The sequence below is a fragment of the Lytechinus variegatus genome, chromosome 3 (genome assembly GCF_018143015.1).
Source record: "Lytechinus variegatus isolate NC3 chromosome 3, Lvar_3.0, whole genome shotgun sequence".
NCBI classification, from domain to species: domain Eukaryota; kingdom Metazoa; phylum Echinodermata; class Echinoidea; order Temnopleuroida; family Toxopneustidae; genus Lytechinus; species Lytechinus variegatus.
The window spans coordinates 9907722-9931220 of record NC_054742.1 but is presented as its reverse complement, the minus strand read 5'-3'; the positions used below and the strand labels follow the sequence as shown (position 1 = coordinate 9931220).

The 23499-nt window shown below is 35.1% G+C and overlaps 1 protein-coding gene across 1 annotated transcript in view; it reads left to right on the top strand.

Annotated features, from left to right (window-relative positions):
- The first annotated feature begins 12953 nt into the window (after window positions 1-12953).
- Window positions 12954-23499, top strand: part of LOC121410180 (atrial natriuretic peptide receptor 1-like) — a 68260-nt gene continuing 57714 nt past the window's right edge. Inside the window, exons 1-3 of the mRNA XM_041602092.1 lie at window positions 12954-13112; window positions 16542-16620; window positions 22998-23118. Of these exons, the coding sequence (XP_041458026.1) occupies window positions 16547-16620; window positions 22998-23118 (195 nt within the window). The 5' untranslated portion in view covers window positions 12954-13112; window positions 16542-16546. The remainder of the gene's footprint in view (window positions 13113-16541; window positions 16621-22997; window positions 23119-23499) is intronic.

Sequence of the window (23499 nt, the reverse complement as noted above, 5' to 3'; positions counted from 1 at the left end):
AAGCATCAACCCATCAATGTCACGATCTACACTGGTTTATGAATAGACGAACATGTCGAAACATCTGTTTCTATCTCCGGTTTTTGACGACCCGTAGTGTGAAAGAAAATAGACAGACAAAATGACACATAGCATAGAAAATGGTTATCAAGAGATTTTTTTTATATTGAAATATAGAAAATATAGTTCCAGCTTTTCATCTAAAAGCTCATTGCGAGAAATGGTTTCAAACTTGAGGTTACCAAATCTAAAAGCTCATTGCGAGAAATGGTTTCAAACTTGAGGTTACCAAAAAAATGATTATGAAAAAACTGTATGTGTGTGTTTGTTTATATGTTTATTTTATTATTCATAAACAGTGGTCTGTCTGTATAGGGAAGCGAATAACGATATCCTGTAAAAGCTTTGATAAAGCTCAGAATGATATTCTTACAGGATGTACGTATGTTTAGCCTAGAAACAACTCCCATAGTGCAAGTTTTATATGCGAATGTGCATTTGAATGTACCTACCTCTGAGTGATTGCCAGTTTTCCGTATGTACACAGCACACGTCGCACCGGTGCGACACAGTGTGATGTGCGCCTACGCAGTAGATATCTCATGAAGATATGAACTCACTTTCTCGAGTTATTGAGAATTGTTTTCTTTTATTTAATGAAAGTTATACCAATATTGGAATAATTAGAAATAAATCATATCTGACTAGACTTTGGGTCTGAGTTGACAATGTTTAAGTATAAGTGACATATTATGTATTGTTGTTGCCCATTTTCATCAAATTGAACATCTGATCTCTTCTCTCTATTTTTTCATAATTGTGACCAATGACACTACACAATCGATTATTTTTAGATGTTATAATCATACTTATCTACACGTCTCAAATGTCCAAGTGATATTTAAACAGTATTGGAACATACATAAGAGTAAATAGCAGAGGCTAGGTGAATATTGGCTCCGACAGCATGCGTGTGTGCGTGCACTGGCCGAGAATGGGAATGGTCGTATTTTAACTGGACAACTCACTGATTGAATGTTGAATTTATTCATGGGGTTCAATCTCATGTTTGTGTGTTCTTGTCAGATTGCAGAATACGATCACTTATAATCGAATTCAGTCGAAACTACACAAGGTGTGAGAGCTGTCAGTCATTGAATAAGAAAGTGGTTTTATTGGGTCACCTCTTCCTGGCTATTCTCAGAAGAGAGAAAGAAAAGGAGAAGAGGAAGAGGAATAGGAAGGGACAGGGGGGTAGATTAATGTGAAAGAAAGGTTTTGGAATGATCGACACGGATTCTGTTGGTTGGGTATGTAAACAGCTGAATTTCCCAAATGCTCTAGGTTTAGAGGCAGCTGAGAATGTCTATTTCAGTGGTTTACTGTCTCTTCAGTACCTTCAAATGGTACAATAATGTGTGTGTTATAGTACAGCAACATGTTTCAAAACAAATTTAGGCTAAATGGAAGGGGTGTAAAGATGTGGTCTTTGTAAGGAGTAACCTAGTATTGAACGCTAAAAAATGGAGAAGAGGGTCGACTTGGCCTAAGTAATAAATCAGCAAAACTTAAAGAGACGATCAACATACCCTTTTTTATACTAAAAGCCCCTATAGATGATCATAAATCTTGATAGTTTGGAATAGCATTTGAAAGGAAAAAAGAGAGACACTGAGGCATACTATTGTTTTATAGAGTTCTGTCAAAAAACAACAATCGATTTCAGTGCTTTTATTTTCCTGCATTTAAACTAATACTACGTAAGTAGTAAGTGAAGAATTTTTTTTTATAGATTCATGTATTCCGTTCCGTGATTAGCAACTAATTCATCGATCACGACACACAGAAAGAAGTTCGCGTACCTCACTCTTACTGTATACACTTTCTTAAAAAGATATGACTCTAATATCATTTTAAATATCTGTCTTGTTTACTCTTCAATACTTTCTTTTCTTCGTATTCTTATCTCCTATACCTTGAAATAAAAGCCAAGTCTTATAGGGAAGGATGCTGGAGATGACCACATGAGTGAGGGATTGAATGAATGAGCCATGGGGGACTAAGTAAACCACCCCCTTGGGGCGTTTTTGGTAAATGTGAAGGAGACCACTTGTGTTTCTCTGCTCCGTCATACCCTCGTGAGTCTTTACACGGCCCTTTCATAAAACACTCTTGACTACGCGACATGCATAAACTCAGCTGGTATATCATATCGAATCTATGTCGGGGTAAAGTATGTAGGAGACATGTAACCACAGAGAAAGAGAAAAACAGACGTCAGCATATTTGAAAATATGCTGTTATTTCTATTGGTTTAAATACCCCGAAATATCAATATGATTACATATATACAGTGCGTCCCTGAAAAAAACGAAACCGAGATTCAGTGTAATGTGTTACTATCATGATCATTTGCTTCATGAAATATACATGAACGGAAAGATAATTATGCTTCTCTCCTTTAATTTGAAGCCCATCTCAACGTTCATAATACACGCATGACTGAGTTAGATCAATGAAATGAGGTGTTATCAAATTTTCATTTGCACGAGCAAGTTGCGATTTGAGTTTTTCTCGCTTTCAATCCCGTCTATTCGGAAAACAAAGTTAATAACTTAAATATGCATCTTTTCTTTTTTCATATGAGACATCATGCATGAAATATGATTGACGCATAGTCGAAAAACAATTTGCCTTAAAACACGCTCTATTCCTACCTTTTCGACGGATCGTTGAAAAATGCACAAGCATTTCATTTTCGCAATAAAGCATCAGACAACGGGCTATAACGGTGAATGGGTTAACTATTAGGGGCTGGGGAAGGAAAGCCATTTATTGCTGCAATAGTAATAATTTTGATAATTACGTGAAAACATGCTCAATTTCTACGTACCCGACGGATCGCTGAAAAACAAGCATTCGTTTTCCCAATAAAGCGAAAGACAATGGGCTAACGGCAAATGCTGTTCCGGTGGGTGTTTCATAATGTGGTGAGCTATGACACTAATTGGAGGCTAAAGCCGTGGATTTTCTCGGCTGGATTCTATGGCAATTGGAGTTCAATGTTGCTATAGTAATGATTTTGATAATTTGTATCTCAAACTCCTTTCATATGTTTTATCTGTCGCTACATTTTACATGGTGTGGGGCGAACCAGAAACAAGGTGCATCACCTTTTGCAAGTGCAGAGGAGAGAGCCTTTTTTTACGTGGGTCACCCCCATCCAACATTCCGCTGACCCTGCCTTATCAAATTATATCAAGCAACTTTTTACAAGTTTGAAAGAATCCAAACATATTTAAGCCAACTCTTAAGATCGCACTCATCGTGTATTCTGGTCCATCGTCTTCTGCTTTATTGGGAAAACGAATGCTGTTTTTTCAGCGATCCGTCGTGTAGGTAGAAATTGAGCATGTTTTCATGTAATTACCAAAATCATTATTTCAACAATAAAGGGCTTTCCTTCCCCGCCCAAAGAGTTAAACCCTTTCTCCGTTATATAGCCCGTTGTCTGATGCTTTGTTGAGAAAATGAAAAAAAGGCAGGATAAAGTAGCAATGTAGATCAAATGCCTTGCTCACGGGTATAGGTGCCGCGGCCGGGGATCGAACCCCGGACTTTCCATGTATAGCCAGGCGCCTTAGACCACTCGGCCACGGCACCTCCACGAAATGCTCGTTTTTCAACGATCCGTCGATTAGGTAGGAATCGAGCGTGTTTTCAGGCAACTTTTTTCTCGACCATGCGACCATCAAATTTAACGCATGTCTCATATGAAAGAAAAAGATGCATATTTAAGTTATGAACTTTGTTTTCCAAAGAGTCAGCCCTAACCCCCCCCCCCCCAAAAAAAAAAAACAATAAGAAGGGCTTCAAATAAAAGAAGAGAAGCATATTTTTCCGTTCATGTACATTTCCTGAAGCAAATTATGATCATAATAACAAAAAGATTACATTGTATCTCGATTTCGTTTTTTTTTCTTAGACGCACTTTATATAATGTATATATAATAATATATACATATATATTTGTTTTACATGACATTTGCATAGATCATTGCAGGTGTATTCTGTACATGAACCATTGATTATTTTAAGGTGAAGAAGAAAGTGGATTGTCTCCCTATGTTCATTTTATTTGCGTGTATTAATTTTTATCCTTGGGATGCCTTAAAGATACATTGAAATAGTTCGATGCTTGAGTTACATGACGATAGAAGCTATAATGATATCCATATCAAAGTCAAGGATTAAGCATGATGGCCGAATTGACTTCTGCATAATGCTTACATGGTTCATACTTATCATCGTTTAGGGCTGATTTTCTGAAACAGATAATCATGAAAACACTTCTAACGAGTTTGTGCCCCACAAAGTACCTGATACAGTTCCACTTTATCCCATACTAACTCTGATGTTTTAAAAGTGTTCAAATTTATTATCCAACGTTTCGCGATTAGCATTCATGCCTGCCTATATTCTATTGCCATTGCAAGGGTGTCTGTCAGCAATGATCAATCTTTCAAACCAGACAGAATAATAAAAGGCATAAGCAATGTTGTGTCTCGCCCACTTGTGAAAATAACTAGAAATATCGCGATTTGCGACGGCACGCAACAGAATTGTATCAAAACTTCACGTGAAATAACTGGGAGGAAATCATATTTGTCATAGGAGAGTCTTGCACGTAAAATTCAACGTTAACCACAAAATAACATGCAGGTCTCTTAAGTATATCTACACCCCAAGTTTGGATGAAAAGTGACTGACAGTTGCAGAGTTGTGTCATAAGAGAGTCTTGCATGTAAACTTTAATGTTGACCTGAACGCATACTCTATCGTTGACCTTTAAACGACCTTTGACTTTATCATGGGACCGGCGACTGCACCATAACATTCAGGTCCCCTAAGTACATAGACAATCCAAGTTTGGTTGAAAAGTGACTTATTGTTGCAAACTACGTGTTATAATGATTATGAAAGGACGGACGACATTTGGATCCCTTAGTCTCGCCTTCGTACCTCTGGTGGGCGAGATAAAAGGACAGTGCTACAAAATCCCGTCCATTATGACATAACATTACCAGTATTATAAATATATAATTCGTAAAAACTTAATTAAATTTATTGATCTGTGTGATAATACACGGACTCATATCACCTTCTTTAATCCCCATTGTTGCATTCCTCCCGCTGTCATATTCGTCACCATTTATGATTTCCGCTTAACTGCTTGACCTGCTGGCACATAGGGAACGCTTTACTGGACATTGGTATTTTAAATGCTTTTTAGTTAATGGAGTTTATGTTATAGGGCGCCTGCTTGGACTATTGATTAATCGATATCAATGCTTGTTACTTTACGAAAAAATAAAATCACGAGTGCCTCCCTCCCTTTTCCGTGTTCGCCTCTGAAAGGATAGTTCATTGAACGATACTAAGATAGGATGTGGTGAAGAATGTGGTTGCATTGTATGGATGAGTATGTCCTGTATTGTAGTCACTGATGGATTCACGGTGCATTAAGGTCATGATTACAAGCAAATTCACTTAAACATTTTGAGCGGGAAAAGCAAAGTACAGTCTCCCTTCTTCAACTATATTTCGAAAATTTTAACCACGCTATTATTTTTTATTCTTTAACCTTTAATAATCCGTTCTCTGATTTCTTTATTTCATTGTCAAGTGCACTAAATTCTATGTTTCAATCAGTTAGTTTGGATTTAGGGTTCCTTTATGAGTATCGAGTGAGGTAAATTAGAATACAACGAGAGTGAGCTATACACTATATACTCGCCTTTGGTACTACTATGCAATGCAGTTGACAAAGAGAAAAACAAGGGGACAGGATTAGCATATGTAGTGTGTATTACAAGCTAAATAGAGTAGGAGGTAGGACAAGAGAAAAAAAGATGAGGATAAGGAGATGATAGCCGCAAGCTATGAATTATTATGCTAATTTGAGCAAGAGGAAAACATGGTAGAAATAGATGTCGAAGCATAATCTAGCTTGTTCAACATGCAGAAGATATTGACCGGAATACGCCGCTATATTGATCCCCATGCATTATGCTGCGTATGTTAATGTAGAGAAATGGAATTTCCCCTGCTTTCTGTATATTCGAACTGTTTTTTGTATCAATGAATGAATTTGTATTTACAATGATTTAATATAAGAAATGGAATAAGTCTTCAAGCCTTGAGGGGACATCGTCAGTATGTATGAAAATTAAAATGAAATAGCTTTACATTAACACCTGAGACCAACAAAGAATCATTTGAATTCAACGCATTAGGCTGCAAATATATATCTTTGATTTACCACCATCAGGTGAAAATATGAATAGCATGACTAGATATCGTTATCAAGTATTAGCTTAGATATTCACTTTTAGAAATACATCCCACGGATATTGGAATGAAAGAAATTGCGATGTATTTTGATATAATCCTTGTACACGATAGACCTACCTGTCATTGTTACATGTATGTATAAGGGTGAACTAGATTTCATTTCAATCAAATATTTCAACTCATCACTTGAAAGAAGAAGTAGCACTATAATCTTGCGAGAAATAGTTATCTTATATTCTAACATTATTCCTTTTTTCATTGGGAAGAAACAGCAACGATATGTCTGTGCTGTAAAATTCAACTTTCCACAATGTGGATCGTTTTCTTCTCAGTGAAATGTATACCAAAAAACTCAGAAAGCTCAGAAAACACTTGACTAAACTGTGTCAAGTAGAAAGCATATCTGCATGAATGATCATCCTTATAGCTCCCAAGACTTAGCATCAAGATGAGAGCTATGGTGTAGGGCAAATCACTTTATGGTTTCATTATAGATTTTGTGTTCACTTGTGAGACGACAAAACCCTGTAGTAAATGATTTGCTTTTTCTTCGATTCTTTATGCTAGCCTGCTATCATGAAGATGACTCGAGTCTGACGCATAATGTTTTTGGTTCACGTCTTCTAAACCCTCTGGGGATAATCCTCTCCAATCTAAGACACGATGAGATGAACAAGATGACGTTTACCCCGTTCCACTCTTCCTTGGTCCTTCATACCTTCAAGATTGTTGCAAAGAAAAGAGGAAAGAGACGAAAATAATCGCTAAGAGATTTTTGTTTGGAATAAACTGGTCTATTGTCGTTAGGTATGTCATTCTTATGGTGTATGCGTAGTTTGTCTGTTGAATCTATTCAATTATGCACCTCAACACTTCATTATATCAAATCAACTTATTATTATCACGTGTGTGGTTTACCACCATACCTTCACCTTACCAATCTGTGTACAAAGCAGGATGTTAATAAAAATGGATGATTAGTCAAGAGTTATCAATAAACTCTATCGAGAGTACAATCAACTATTCACAGATACTTGAATTTATGCACTATCTGATGATAATCATGCAACATTTCCTTTGCCATGAAATTTTTGCCAAAACATTTCATATAAAATAAAATGAAATATATTGTGTCATTTCCTTTATTCTATTTACTTTCGATTATAATGCACATATTTTATCACATGTGTAATCTTTTTCTTTTAAATATGAGTATAAGTACAGCCTATTCAAAACTTAAGGTAACAAATTACAAATCATCTTTGGTAGGAAAGAAATAGCTGAATGTCTATGACGAATAAGAAATGATTTCGAGCATCACAAGTTCAATGTTAGATAATTGTTCAATTGAAATCACATGTATGAAATCAATTCCATAGCGATCATAACAATACATTATTTACAATGACACTCGATCTGTCGGTTGGTTTGGAATATGTTAGTCTGACTATGCACATTTTCTTCAGTTTACTTTCTCTTCTCTTAATCATCATAGACATCCAGACAATGAAAACTACGCAGAAATATGGAAGACAAAACAGAAAGCAGAGAGGGAGAGACGGGGGAGGGGTGTGGTTAGTGGGGAGAGGAGTTGATGAGTCTGTGTGTTTTAATGTCTCTTTCTCTTTTAGGTAGTTTGCATATTTGATTTCACTATATTCAATTTTTATCGATTTGATGCCAAAGAAAAAAATCTAAAACCTTTGCAAAATAACTTCACTTAAAAAAAACCTGATCTGCTTAGATGGCAGTTGATTGAAACTATGAAATCAGTTCTATAAATTGTAATTAATTAGTTGAAATTTCTGAGTTGAAATTAATTTTACAAATGAAAATGCCGAAACCGGGATATGAATTAAACCATTGTGTTGTATCTAAAGGAATAACTTAAAATGGTGTTGGGATTACCAGTGTAATAAGAGGTGAGGGATGGAGAATATCATAGAAGAATGGTAACGAGCCGTGAGATCGAATGAATTAATGAAGGGTAAAATGCCGTTGACAGGAAAGCATCATATCACCATTATCTAATATCGCGTGTGATTAGTAAAGAGAACAGAATGCGAGGGCTTCATTAGTCGGGTTAAGAATGGTTGACGGTGAATCTTACTTTAGACAATAACATTCAAGGACGACATGACCATGATCTAAAGGTTACATTATCAGTCCTAATTCAAACAGCATACACATGATACATAAGGAGATTAACTTGTATAAACCAATACTTAACAGTCTAGCAGCTAACAAATCTAAAAGTTTCATTCTGTTAATTCGGCACATTAGAATATCCGTGCGCATTAAGTGCCTATATCCTATGCAAAATATCATTGGAAGGTCTATTTGTACGTTAATGTAAAATTGCAGTCGAGAAGCTTGTGATAACGTATGGTTTAACAGGATATGGTACAAACTTGTTTTTATTTCATATCTCAATTGGAGATTCAGCTAAATGATGACTTCTTGCACATCAAAAGTTTACCTGATAATATTTGGATTATTTTCTAAAATAGCTGTTCGAAGTTTTTCCCCTTTTTTATGTCCATGTACAGTTTCTAATTTGATGAATACGACATAAAATTCATGGAAATACTGCTGAGTACTTGGTAATTTTAGTTTAGTGAGAGTTTTTAAAGTGGGAATGCCCCCCCCAAAAAAAAAACGACAAATAATGTTTATACTTTTATTACGCAATCCCTAGAAGACTTCCCTAAAACTTCTTTAGAACACATATTTTATTTCAATTGACTGGTCTCTGATATTTTCCGGTGCTACATGTTTACGGACACACAACTTAGAACAGGAAAATATCTTAATATAGAGATTTCGAGTTTGAAGAAAATCTAGCTCGCTTGGTAAATCTACAATTAGATTTTCACCACGTGTTCCTGACACTCCATCCCTCAGCCTAGTTTAGTTCTTCTTCTTCTTATTGAGTAATCGCCCTTACATCTACTGCTGTTACAATAATTGCAAATGCCACTCAGGCATTCTTATTCTAGATTATTGCCCAACGCCAAACCCAAGATTCCTCTAATATTGTAGAGGGAAAACACACAAAGAGCGCTGTTCAGTGACCTTAATATAGGAACGGACTTGCCAGGGGGTTGGGAAAGACAAAGTGAAATGGAGACCGAATAGTATCATAGGCCGAATATTACCTTCGTCGTCATAAGATGGTGCGGGGATTATGTAGGTGTGTGAGAGTGTGTGTGTGAATGCAATGTGGATGTGTGTGTGTTACATGAAGATTCTAAAAGAAAGCCCATCTGACTGTGCCGAATGTTTTAAGTATAAAGTGATGTCTGTTAAAATGATTCTTAAATTCCCAAAACAATACCAGTCCACAAATAAAAAAAGAAGAGATTAATTGGACCGTTTTCTTGCGGGAAGTACCTTCCTACTATAACAGCAGCTGCTAAATCTGTGAAACCATTCCAATATCAACTCTCTTTTCCAACATGTAAAAAAGACATACTCTATAAGCTCTCCCTTGATACATCCTTAAAGTTGTAAACTATGTTATCCATTTGACAATAGCCATTCTATCCCCCTCCCCTCTCTCCTCTCTCTCTCTCCCATCCTCTTTTGTTTCTCATTCTTTATCTTTGTCCTTTTCTCCTCTTCTATTCCCTATCTCACTTTCACCATCTCCAGATTGGGCAATTTTAGATTTCTGTATTTTGTTATCACTTTTTATCGTTAATATATACACTAGCGGCCAATATAGATTTACATTTGGAAATATGAAACAAAATTATGATAATATAACTGGTTTCTAAGACTACAGAATTACCATGTGGTCCCATCTATTATTATTCATTTCGCCCTGAAGAAAGCAGTCTGGTCGATTTACTAATGCATTTTCAAGATCCGGTTATGACTGTATGGAGAGAATTTGATAGATCTATGGGAGAGAAGGATAGGAAGTGATAGAGAGTGGGAAGGGAAAGAGGGTGGGGAAAATGGGGAGAGGGAGGAAGAGGGGAGAGCGGGGGGGGAGCTGGGGAGGGGTAATGGGAGACTATAGTAGATAGGAAGAAATCAAGAATGTATTTTATGCATGTGATCTGTGTTCTTGTCCGAACAAACAAACAGGAATTATAAATCCCACATTCTTGCTTGTTGCTAATAATGTATTTCCCTGATTTTGTTTAATTCCATACTAGCATGATCATACCAATATTCATCGTCACTTCGGCTGTCATTTTACATTACATGTTAATAAAGGAACTAATTTTGCCAAATCCTTAATCAGTCTCCTCATTTTCTTGATCTGTTGATAGCGTCGTAGCAAACCAATTAAGTAAACAGCAACGCTGTAATGTTCAACCACTTCATTCATTTTTCCCCTTTAACATAAGCTTATTTTGTCGTAATATTGTATATAAAAATTGTGTGTATATAGTGTAAGAATGCCTCCCAACATGATCTTATCTACAGACAAGGCAACACCCTCCATCAATGCACTAGTGGTGTCATTAGTTGGCCACTCACAGTAACCATTTTATTGCCGTAATATAGAGAGCCAAAGCAAAAAAATGTATCTGTGGTCATAAAACCTTATTTATTCCTCCCGCCATAAAATTGGCTTTCCCATATGAATTTCTATAGTACCTCCCTGAATCTTTGTAATTTTATATTTCTCTCTTGTTCTTTCACTCTCTCACAAACGTGTTTTCCCTTTTTCTTACATTTTAATCCTGTCTTGAAGCGCCCAGTATTACTTATCCAGCTTTTTTCTTTTCGGAATGATTTCACTCGACCATAGGTTTCTTAATTAACTCTGGTCCATCGTGTTATAATTGTAATGCATGCGGCACGTCAACCGAATTAACGTATACCCAAGGAGTACCAGTGCGCTTCAAAATGAAAATCATTTTCTTCTTGGGAACACACATGACATCTAGGTCGTTCTAATTGGGTCAATGACTTCGAGATTCTGAAAACTTGGCGACTTCTAGCCGCCATTTTGGATGAGTCTGTAGTGATTGGTAGAAAGCAAGACGTCAGGAGCTTGGGGCTTATTATGTTGAATCAATGATAGATACGAGGGTTTTCTCAAGCTAGGCACAACTACATGACTTTATTCATTAGACATCTTAATAAAAACCGCCTTGCTTCAAGACGCAGTATTATCGAATTCAATTCTACATTCAAGAATGTTGCATTATTTTGTTATCGAAATTATAATTAAAGGAGCTTGCGCTTGATCCCGTGGATTGTTCTATTCACTTCGTATATATTTGGGTTTTAGTAATAAAGAATGTAGATTAAATACATTAGTGTTGGCACAAAACTGTGTAAAATGGTCGTCAGTGGCTATAATCCTTTTGTCAGGCGTTTATTGCATGTATGCATTAATTTGTAAATATATTTTGCATTGGGAACATTCACTACCTCTGAGTATACTCAAATTGATTGATTTCATTTTTCTTATGTTTAATTCGGTAAAGTCAAAAATTAAATTCTCATGTTTTCTATAGAGGCAAATAAATCTCTGTTCAGTATAGAAAGTTCTGTTTTAATTTCTTTTTCTATATTTCCTGATAAAAAGAAATGATTATAATTTTTAAACGCATTTTTTTTTCTGCCATAATGAATCGCCTGTGACATGACTGTAATGTGATTACTGACTAGCACAACGGAATACCCTCACACACGCGTACACACCACACACCCACTCACACCACATACACCGCATATGCGCACAATCCCGCTGTGTCCACCCACCCGTACGCACTCACAAACATTCATGCAAATGGTTTCTGCACTTCCTGTCAATTTCTACGAATCGTTATTGAAACCATTTTGTCCAGCATGCCCAAGATTTGTCAATGATTACATCAATCTTAAATGGAAAAGGATGCCAGTTGATTTTTTGTTCGAATGTTTAATTCCCAAATGTCAATAACTTATTCTATATTTGATTTGCTTTGTAAATTATTAATGGCAGCTGTATCATTTGAAGCATCTAACCAGTGTCACCAAATAACTTCCTTTACACGGATGCAGTAATACAGAGATGGCGCCATAGAAGTATACCCTCATGACATGATAGTGATTCACTTAATAGATTCAACTCAAACACTCTCAATGCATGATAGTAATATATTCTTTTTCTACCGACCCCCCCCCCCCCCTCTCACAGCTTCACACACACACACACATACACACACTCTCTCTCTTTCTCTTTTCAATTTTCTTTCTCTTTCTCTTCTGTTATACACTCTTATCACGTAAATAGATTAAATGGGATAGATTATATGTATGAAAATAACTATGTCTTTCATACTACTTGTTGCGTATTTTACTGCATTCAATATTTCTTCTATAGAAACTGCAATTTTTATATGGATATTAAATGGTGTGTTGGTTGGCATGTTGCCATAGGATCTGTTGTTATAAATGAAACTAAACAAGTTTTTGTCTCCATGATTCCCTTTAAAATTCTTCAAAAGTATTTAAACATAAATACCATTCATTTCTTGGTCATAACATATATTTAAGAAGACATTTGTCTTGTCTTTATTCTCACGTCCGGTTTTGCGAAATATAGTTGAAGTAATGTGCTTCGGTATGCTCAGTTTTACTTATATTTACTGTTATTGTTTAATTACAGGTTGTTGGTATATACTATGGAGCTAAGAGACAATACGAGCCAGTACCAGGAAAGACGATTGATTGGCCGGGTAGTGTGATTCCACCTGATACTCCAAAATGTGGATTTGAAAACGAGTTGTGCCCACCTACTGATAACAGTACGTAAAGACCTTCCATCCGAAATCTCGAGGTGTTCTGGGACGATTTTTCTTCCAGCTGATATCCTCTATTGGTTGACACAATTTTGGAAAAGATTACGATGAAATTCCATACCCCAAAATCGATTTGTATGCAGATAGGCAGTGAATCTTTCCAAAATACCTGAGTGAGAATTCGGTCAACTTTGGAATGAATGCATCGATTATGTGTGTCACAGTATTTGTTCATGTTAGTGTATAGCAAAGTGGGCAATGTATGCACCAAATTCTAGATATAAGTATAAAAGCTTAATAATTACCCAGATTTTTTTAATTTTGCCGGTCACATCCAGATTTTTCTTTATTCCTTTTCCCGTTTTTCAATATCGGAGCCTGAGGAATACCGTTTTAAGTACAGAGCTATACATCTGTATAAATAAATAAGAGAAACCTTTCAAATCGTCAGTATTAATCCAGGATAGGCCCCATAGAGAAGGGGTAGAACCTTGTTGTTTTTTTAGAGAGACAATGTTTTTTGATGGTTTCTTGTCAATTCACTTTTTAACCTTGAGCATTTTCCGCAAATTGGCAAAATCCAGTATGGCCACCAAAATATGCAAATTACCCATGAAAATCATAAAATTGCCCACACATTAACTATAAAATGCATGTAGCTGTTGTGCAGAAGTGAAATTGCTCGAAAAGCGATATTTGACAAAATGTTTATTTTATTGATATTCTAAATGGTCGCCATAAGCCCCTGTATACTTTATTATGTAGAATATGAATGGGGAAAAATAGTTGTTAAACAAGAGCACTATTATTGCATGTGATTGTGACCTACGAGTGGATCTGTCCGAAAACATGATTATTAAGAAATTGTGTCATTTGTATACTATCTAATGTGATAAATGCTGTATTATGATATTCAAAATGGCTGTCATAGACCCCTTTTACTTTGTACAATATATAAATGGGGACAAATTATTTTCACAACCTTTGAATTTGCATGACTATAAAATGCCAATAATTGCGAAATATTGGTGTAACAATATCTGACAACAATGATTTCTAACGAGACATCATTTCCCTAGTCATTTCGGTAATTATGCTGTATTTTGACATTCAAAATGCATAGGCCCTATCTGTAATATTAACAAAGCGAATGCAGAAACTAATTTTCACAAGAGTAAGAACAATAAAATGAATGTAATTGTAATCTACGAGTGAAATATTGTCTAAAAACACGATTTATAGCGAAACATTTCATTTCATTTTTCATGCATGAGATAAATGCCGTATTGTCAATTTAAAAATGGCCTCTATGGGCCCTTACAGTATTATCTGCAATGGGGACAAAAGCTTTTGAATTAGGATTTGCCTGACAATGAAATTGTACATAATACATTCAATGTCTTTCGCGGCCATTTTGAAAGTCGAAATGCAATATTTAACACAAACATGAAACCCGAATAATATATTTCGTTGAAAATTATATTTAAAGACAGAATCCCACTAATTTACCACAAAAACATCCGTTTAGCGCTCACCTTGTGATTGTGTTTGTCCTCTCTCACATCGTACATCATAGTTTTAGGGCCTTTGGCGGCCAATTTAGATATCAAAATACAGGATTTATCACGTACATGACATATCAAATGATATATATCGTTGGCAATCATGTTTTCAGACATTACTTCACTCATAGATCATTTATGCTTGCATTTAAGTGCTCACTTTTGTGAAAATTAATATTCCCAATTCATATTGTACAGGGGTCTATTGCGGCCATTTTGAATATCAAGAAAATAAATATTTTGTCAAAATATCATTTTTTCAGACATTATTTCACATCGGCAGTACAATTACATGTACTTTATAGCCAATGTGTGGAAAAATTTATGGTTTTCATAGGTAATTTGAATATTTTGGCGGCCATATTGGATTTTGAAAATTTGCAGAAAATGCTCAAGGTTACACGAGTGACATCATTCAGATTCGGAATCAGCACCCTCGAAGTGACAAGTAACCGTAAAAAACATTGTATATCTAAAAAAAAAAAAACAAGGCTCGACCCCTTCTATCCTGGACTATATGATAGTTTTATTGTTGTCTTCTTTATTAATTATCCTCAAATCGGGGACTTTTTAGAGTCAAAGTAGAAAATTCGAACTCTATTTATAATGTGACAGATGTTTCGTAGTAATGTGCTATAGATTAGAAAATGCAATTTGTGGAAATTGAAACAAAATATTGCTTCTAACAAATACAATAACATTAATTTTGTAGGCAATCGTTTTCAAAGTTATAAAAGTGATGATCTTTTTTTTAAAGAGAAGAACTGTAATTGTCAAGAGAAATTCATGTTCCGTAATCTATGTTAATTCGATTATAATTTCAATCAAAACCACGTCTTATCTGATGTTCGTTCTCATGAATCAAACGGTTCATCAAAACGTGCGATGATTAGTATGGAAGACAGGCTACTGATTTCCTCTGGGACAGTGCCGCTATATGTCAGATTTTAGAACTAAACTTCATCAACCTGCTTACATCAATTAAGATATGCAATCATCTCGATTCATTGGTGGATGCCAATTAATGGGCCGAAACTCTACCATCGACAAGTGAAACACTCAAGAATGCTCAACACGCACGTTTTACCACGTTGAAAATATTTTAGGGGAAAAGAAATTTCGAAGCGATTACGTGACGTCTTTCACTTTTCATCATGATCTATAATCAGTGACATGAACTGTTGATATTGGACCGAAGATTTCAACAATACTCTTGATTGATTAACGTGTTTCAAATCGACTGAAGTTTGCTATTAATATGTTACTGGACTAAAAAAAATATAAAAAAAAACTCTTTCTAAATTATCAGTTTAAAATATTGACATTTTCATTTCCTTGGCGGCTTATACTCTTTCATCATATTTTGCTGTCCTTTCATTAATAAAGATATTAATCAAGAATTACCTTCGAGGGTGAAATAAACTTAGCTATGATCCCTACGTGGTTTTCCTTGACTTTTTCATTACATAAAAAAATATAATGAAAAATTCTTACATCTTTTTTTTCTTGTCCAATTTGTTCCCCCCCTGTCTTATTATGTTTAATTTAATGCACATATAATTTGCTTCATCATTCGATAGATATCTAAAATAAAACCTATAAAATCTTGCAGAGTTCGATAAAGCTCACATCTTTTTAGAATATCTCAGATATCATATTGCAATCAGGGCGTTTTAATAAATTAAGTTTGCTATGGAAAGAAAAGGAAAACTATTTTTCACTTCATAAGGTATTGTGTAGATTATACTAAATAGGATATATGGAATTTTACATTTTAAAGAAAATATGTAATAATTTTTACTTGCTCCAACAGCTAATTGGAATACGACACCTCATATGATTATTACTTTAACCCTTTTTTATTTAACCCTAGGTCCAATGACTCTATGGATCATGGGTGCAATGGCCATTATCATTCTGAGTGCTGTTGTCATTATTCTTTTTGTGTTGAGGTAAGTCAAAGATAATACTTTCCATCAAGTCAAACCAGGGATAGATGATGAAGGGTGTTTCATTATGGTGAAAGAGTGATAATGGATTGGTAGTAGTCAGACTATCTACTCAATGAATGGAAGAGTCTTCTCAGTTTGTGGATTCCCCATAATAACTGTAATAGCTGGGATGACGACAAGTTCGTGTTTGCTTAACATTAGAATGTGAGTGGGTATAAGACGTGACATACTCACTTCAGCTTTACCTTAATGGCATTGCTTCCCAAAAGGGTATTGTGATTGGTGTACACCATTCTCATGTTCATTTACAGAAGGGGTTCATGTTGCATATTTTGACAATTAGAGGGCGAGAATACATGTTTGCCTGAACCACGAGCAGATCCAGGAGGGGGGGGGGGCACAATTAAAATTTGTAATATAAAAATGGCGTTACAACAGAAGCCCCCCCCCCCCTTGAAAGTGAAGACCTTTTTATTTTTGCCTGTCAAATATATTGGACGAAATTTACTTATTTTTATGTTAAAAACAATTTTTCCTCGGGAAAATGTGCACCACCCCTCCCCCATTTGAAAAATCCTGGATCCGCCCCTTGCCTGAACATAGGCAAACCAGGGTTGAAATCATTCATGAATAGAGCTACCGTATTGGAGTCATCCTCTAAACCCAGCTCTACTTTATGGTGATATTCATACAACTAAGGAATTACATATCATGGGACAAAATATATTTTCTATGTATCAAAGTATTATTTGAGCATCAGTCTATAAAGAAATAATAAAACAAGGCTTGGGCAATTTTAAAACGTGTTATAAACGTCGCATCACCATCAAATCATCATTTTCACACATCCATATATATATATACATGTCATACAAACTTTTTCAACCGAGTTTAATCATCATCTAGAATGTAAGGCTCTTAATTCAAAAAGAAAAATAGAGTGATTTGACTATCATGTTACTCGGCATTTCAATCTTATATATTTATATCAATATATACGTCTAAACACATTCTGTCTCGTTATTCTTTCATCTGTTGAAAAAAAAATAGTCTAAAGACTTCTTGATTTTGAAATTGTTTACATCTAACCACCTCAGTATATCACATCTATGATAGAGATTTATGAATACACTGGGTATTCAACTCCATTCCCTGGGACTTAAACCGTGAACGTGTGGCTGTAAAACGCATTTCCTTAAATTATTAACATGAATATTTCGGCATCGCTCATTGATGTTCTGGCGTCATTACAATTACCTGGTCAAGAATTTAAAGCCGTACCATGACACTTCATCATCGAAAGAGTGCATATCTGGGCATTAAAAAAAAAATTGTGCTAAATATGTATTTAAGATTTAATTAAAAAAGAAGAAAAAAAATGTCACTGATTCTTTTTTTTCGAAAGGGAGACAAATTGTATTACCAAGAGAAGATAGTAGTGAATGTATATTGTCCTTATGAACCCTAGGATTTCTTTTTAAAAGGGTTAAAGATAAACTGAACTTCTTATAAGTACATGGCCTCATCCCTTTTGCATGCAATCCTAGATGCACAGTTGTCATACTATTTTAACCAAAATGCATAAAAATCATCATGCCATTCTAGTGCTGCTGTCAATTCAATGAAATATCACCATCACTAACCAGACTTATTATACAGGGGCTTGAAATAGGGCAATCAAGTTTCTGTTCCCTTAGTGAATAATATGTGCATGTAAAACGGCACACGGGTTTAAGTTATAATTTTATCCCAAAATTAATACATATAGAGAAAGGTTTTGAGGATAATATGATATGCGATATTTTACAAACCGTCTTCTAATTGTCACTCCAGTTTCACCCCCTCCCCTTCAAAGGTTCCTGTAACGTTGAATAGCATTAGACTATAGAGGCGTTTAGATAGGGATTGGACTAGGGACTCTATACAAATGATTTTTATGTGTAATTTTTACCTTTGAATATTGTCACTAAAGTTTAGTTTATATGCGAAAAAACATTAATTATAAATAAGTGCAATTATAGCGTTAATGAAAGATATATTCCCCTTTAAATACTACAATTGTTTTTTTTTTCTTTGGGGGGGTTACTGTCCTATGGCATTACACTTGATATATTGACTCTACCTTGTATTATTTTGTGCACCAATTTATAAGCTTTGCAATTAATGTCACTTCAGAATTCTGTGCAGAGTGCCATATTTGATTGTTATTTTCCTTATTATGCCTATCATTGTTTATTTTGAGTTCTGTTAAACACCCTTCTTCTTATACTAATGCCTCTTTTACCAATCATCGTGTCTACAAGAATAATGATAGGTGCCCCTTTCTCCCCGACTATCGCCATTATGATTTATTCAATTAAATAGCCATATTTCCCTGAGGTAACGTGTCCTCTATATTGGTATTCGCATCCGCCTTTTCTTAACAAAAGAGTAAAATGCCTCGGTTCTCTCTTGCATAATATATGTTGCTATACTTTAGTACACCCCCCCAAAAAAAGAAATTGTTGCAGTTTTACCATTTTCATTTCATTGATCTCATCCAATGTGTAACATAATGGTGATTATATAATTATGATAGGTATTTCATTATTCATAACAGTGTTTTCATAGATAGACCCAATCTTATAACTGCATGCAAATGTCGTAAGTAATAGCAAAATGTAGTGATAATAATAATTATAATAATAAAACAAATATAAATAATGATAATAATGTTACTAGTAATAATGATAATGATTAATCAGCGATGATCTTTTTGCTCGCTAGAAATGAGAATAAGAATGCAAGAAAAGTTAAGCTTTCAAAATATACAACTCATCCATGACGGAGCCATAATTATTTGCAAACTTTACTCTTTAAATGTTGTGTTGTTATTTTTGTGTTTCGATATCAAGTAGGATAAAATCAAAACAAACAAATAGGTGTGAAAATGTTTTTTTTTACTTTTCAAGTGGACCACAATGTTTATAATTGCATGTGACAGCGAACCTAGAAAAGCATTCATGCTGTACAAATATCCAAGCGATGACATATCGCTTCTTCTTTTTGCTGCTCCCTCCTTTAATGCCAGGCTATTATTCGGTTGCATGAACCTCCCCCATCATCATCGACTTGAAGATGGCTGATAAACCATTCCGACTTACTCTTGGGAATGACCTCTGACAATATCCCGACGTCTGCAGTCAATCCCTATACACCAAGGTTCACGCCTTAACCAGACCAACAAGGTGGCACATAGAACCATGAAAAGCACTCTTCAAGAAGCCAGTGTTGGTGCATGCCATGTTGGTAATGATGAGATTGGCGCCTTCATTAAATGCATGGGTTCATGGCGGGTCAAATTCACCCAATCTAAATTTGGAAATTTACTGAGCATTGATTTTTCTTTCTCCAGTGACGTGCCACTTCATCACAATATAAGTCAATTGAATACAGAATGGGATTTCTTAAGAAATGACAACTTAAATGACAGTTTTGGAAACCTTTTCAAAATTAACAACTCATTTTCATAATTTTATATCAGATACGCCTCATTCATCAATTTCGTTACGGAGACTATTACTATACAGAAAAAGGTTTACACTTAGAAAAAACCCTGTAAAATTATATATTTGAAATATCCTGAAGGTTTTTTCACATTTTAACATTGGTACAGATCCATTTATGCAAATGACGATATAACTGTCGAAAAATATTTCCGCTTGAATGAGCAGCACTTACTTTTGAAAATTTAGTGAAAAATGATCTGCGCAGAACTTTGAAATAGTTATGCGAATAAAAGTAGACTTTAATCATGATGAACACGTAGAATTTAGTTGATTTGAAGATATCTTTTAGCTTTTTAAACTTGTTTCCTTGCCCAAAACACTTCAAAGAGTGCACTGCGCCCCACCCCTCTCCCCCATACACCGAGGCCATCGTGACGATATGCGCTTTACACTGAGCTGTGATTTACCCGCATGATGTATATTTTTTAATTCCCAGGGCTTTTTCAAAGTGTAAACTTTTTTTTGATACGCACTGTAGAGTAGTTTCTCTCCAAGGTTTAGAGGTATTGTTTTTATCGCACCATTTTATTATCTTCTACCATTTTATCGGTGGTGGTGAAATACACGATCTTTCAGTGTGAACATAAATGCATTGATGAACTGATATCATATTTCACCCCCCCAAAAAAAAAAAATTAACCGTTTTAAATCAAGTGCGGAAAGTAGTCTCATTTGCCATTTTTGTTGTCCCATTTACATGAATCGTTGATTTTTGATAAATGCACTTTATTTGTCATAGTGGGGGTTTGATCTCAATCATTCAAATGTGGTCGTAAGACTCGTAATTTCGGTAGGAAAAAAATATTCTTGAAATATTAATGATAAGTACCTAGTGTAAAGATCTCAAATCATGTACTATAATGTCAATAAAAACTCAATCGTTGATATCGTAGGTTTTGTATTGTGTAGTTTGTCTAAATGAGACAATACAGTGAGGGTAGAACTGATTAATATATGCTGATCTAAAACTGACAAAGAAGAGTCATGATACTGACTACCTGCACGTTATATTTGAAATGATATTACTTGCATTGTGCAGATATTGATACTAAGTATTATAAAAGGAACAAAATTTAATGCAAGAGCACATGATTGTGCTTCATGGGTATCTTCTACCAGGTAAATGTCTAAGCACTGATCAAAATTGATGACATGAAATATAGATGGGCCTCATTTTGTGACTTGGTAGTAATGTTTTCGTTTATTGATGAAAAAAAAAATAGTTTCAAATTGATTGATGTAATAACCACGAGCCTAGTAGTCAATAAAGTAATTGGTGATGGAATCGAACCCCATCTATCTCTGCTTCCAAGAGAAGGTGATTGCACTCGTTAGATGTACGTAATTCAATATATCTCAATATTGCAGTTTAGTCATTCCATGGGATAGCCCCTATATAATGAGAAACTTATGAAAATCTCAGAATGACTCGATAGCAAATGTAGAAAATCAGCCAGACGCGTCTTACGGTGAAAGAGTAGTCTCATTTTTGTTTTCTGTTAGTGCCATCCCCCATTCACATGTAGCCTGTTCATTGCATTCCTTCCTTATAAGCAGAAAGCATGATGGAGAGGGGGTTGAATCTTTACGAGGTTAGGAAACTGATTAAGAAGGAGAGGTAGATTTAGAATGTAATCTAATTGGTAATAATGTCATTACAGTGGATCTCAGAAGAGCTTAGGGGAGCCAAACAATTAGGTGCATCTAAAAAAAGGATTGAACGGGTTGAATAAGGGATCATCGAAACTCATTCCTGAGATGTCTTTCGTTGGTAGTGATTCTTTCTTCGTGCCCTATTTCAGGATGTGATGTTTGAGCTTTTGCTAGGTTTAAAGATAAACAAAATAGCGATAGATATGTTTAACCGTACAAACCAATAAAAAGATAGTGAGATTAGAAGACACATGTTCAAGAAAATTTCAGAACAGAAGCACTTCGTTCATGGTCATACGCACGGGGGGAAATGGAAAAGCGTCCCCATTACAAACTCGCTCGCCTCGCTCCATGGCTTTCGAGTTTGTTAAAAAAAAATACGTGTCACCCCCCACGGAAGAAAACTCTGCGTAAGTCGAAATTTATTTAATCAAAGTTAAAAAAAAACATCTGAAAAAAAATGCTCGCGCCATCACATTGGGTCATCGCGTCCGGTCGCGTAACCCGACCATTCGAGAAAAGGGCCCTCTAAAATATCGAAACGTCTGGTCCAGTTTACCCCATGTTTTGTAAAAAAAAATTGTAGCCAAATATACAGAAGGTCGGGTAAATAAGACTTTTTGGGAATATAGGGGGGGGGGGCTTCTAAAAATAAAGACGATGGTATAATGCTGCTATGCCACCATCTGCTTTATATAACTAAGGATCATCTGTGTCTCGTTTATTTTAAACCGTATTAAGCATTGTAATAAATGATGAAGATACAGTGAAATAGGTGAATGCATTTTACAAACATATATGGGCGGAAATTAACTAAAAAAATCTTGAAAAATGTTTCTGACGAATAATTGAGTAAGATATCACATTGATATTAGGATAACATGAATTTGTTAATTTGTTTATTAATGCAATTATGTATATATACACGTGTTTATTAAGTTATCCCTTTTTAATATTTATGTTGATTCTTTGAATCCTATTCGATCGTTGAATAACATAATTATAATATGGACTTTATTTCAGCATGGTTTGTTATATTATATATTAATGATATACACTTAATTGACAAGCAAAATCACATTGAAATTATAATTTTACTAGCTTTTCTTTTTTTTGTATGTATGCTACAATTTTATTCTTATCATAATTCTTCATCATTTTTTTTAACTATTTAAGGAAATATCGATTGGAGAGAGAATTATCAAACATGTCATGGCGAATACGATGGGAGGACATCAGTTTCAATAGCAAAGGAGATAAAATGCGTAAACTTGGAAGTCGGATGAGTCTCGCTTCGGTAAGTAAGAAAAATAATTGATAATTTCAGCAAAATGGATCATAGAGAGGACATAGCGAGCGAGGATATTTGCTACTTTTAAGAGCGAGTATTCACATAATATTGAGCGTGTAACTTTGTATAATATCACAGTCGCACCAGCTAAAGTGATACCAGACTGATAAAATTATCATTGACTTATTGGATGGTTGGTGAGTTATAACAGGTTGTTGCAGGAATTAGACTTTAATGCCAATCTCAACGCCCCTTAAAATATTCCACAATATACCTTACTGTACTATACCGGGCAAATGTGATCGCGTTTATATTGAAACAAAAAAGACGAGTTCGACACAGCCCGTGGATCACGAACGGAAGTAGAATAGACGTCACAAATATATT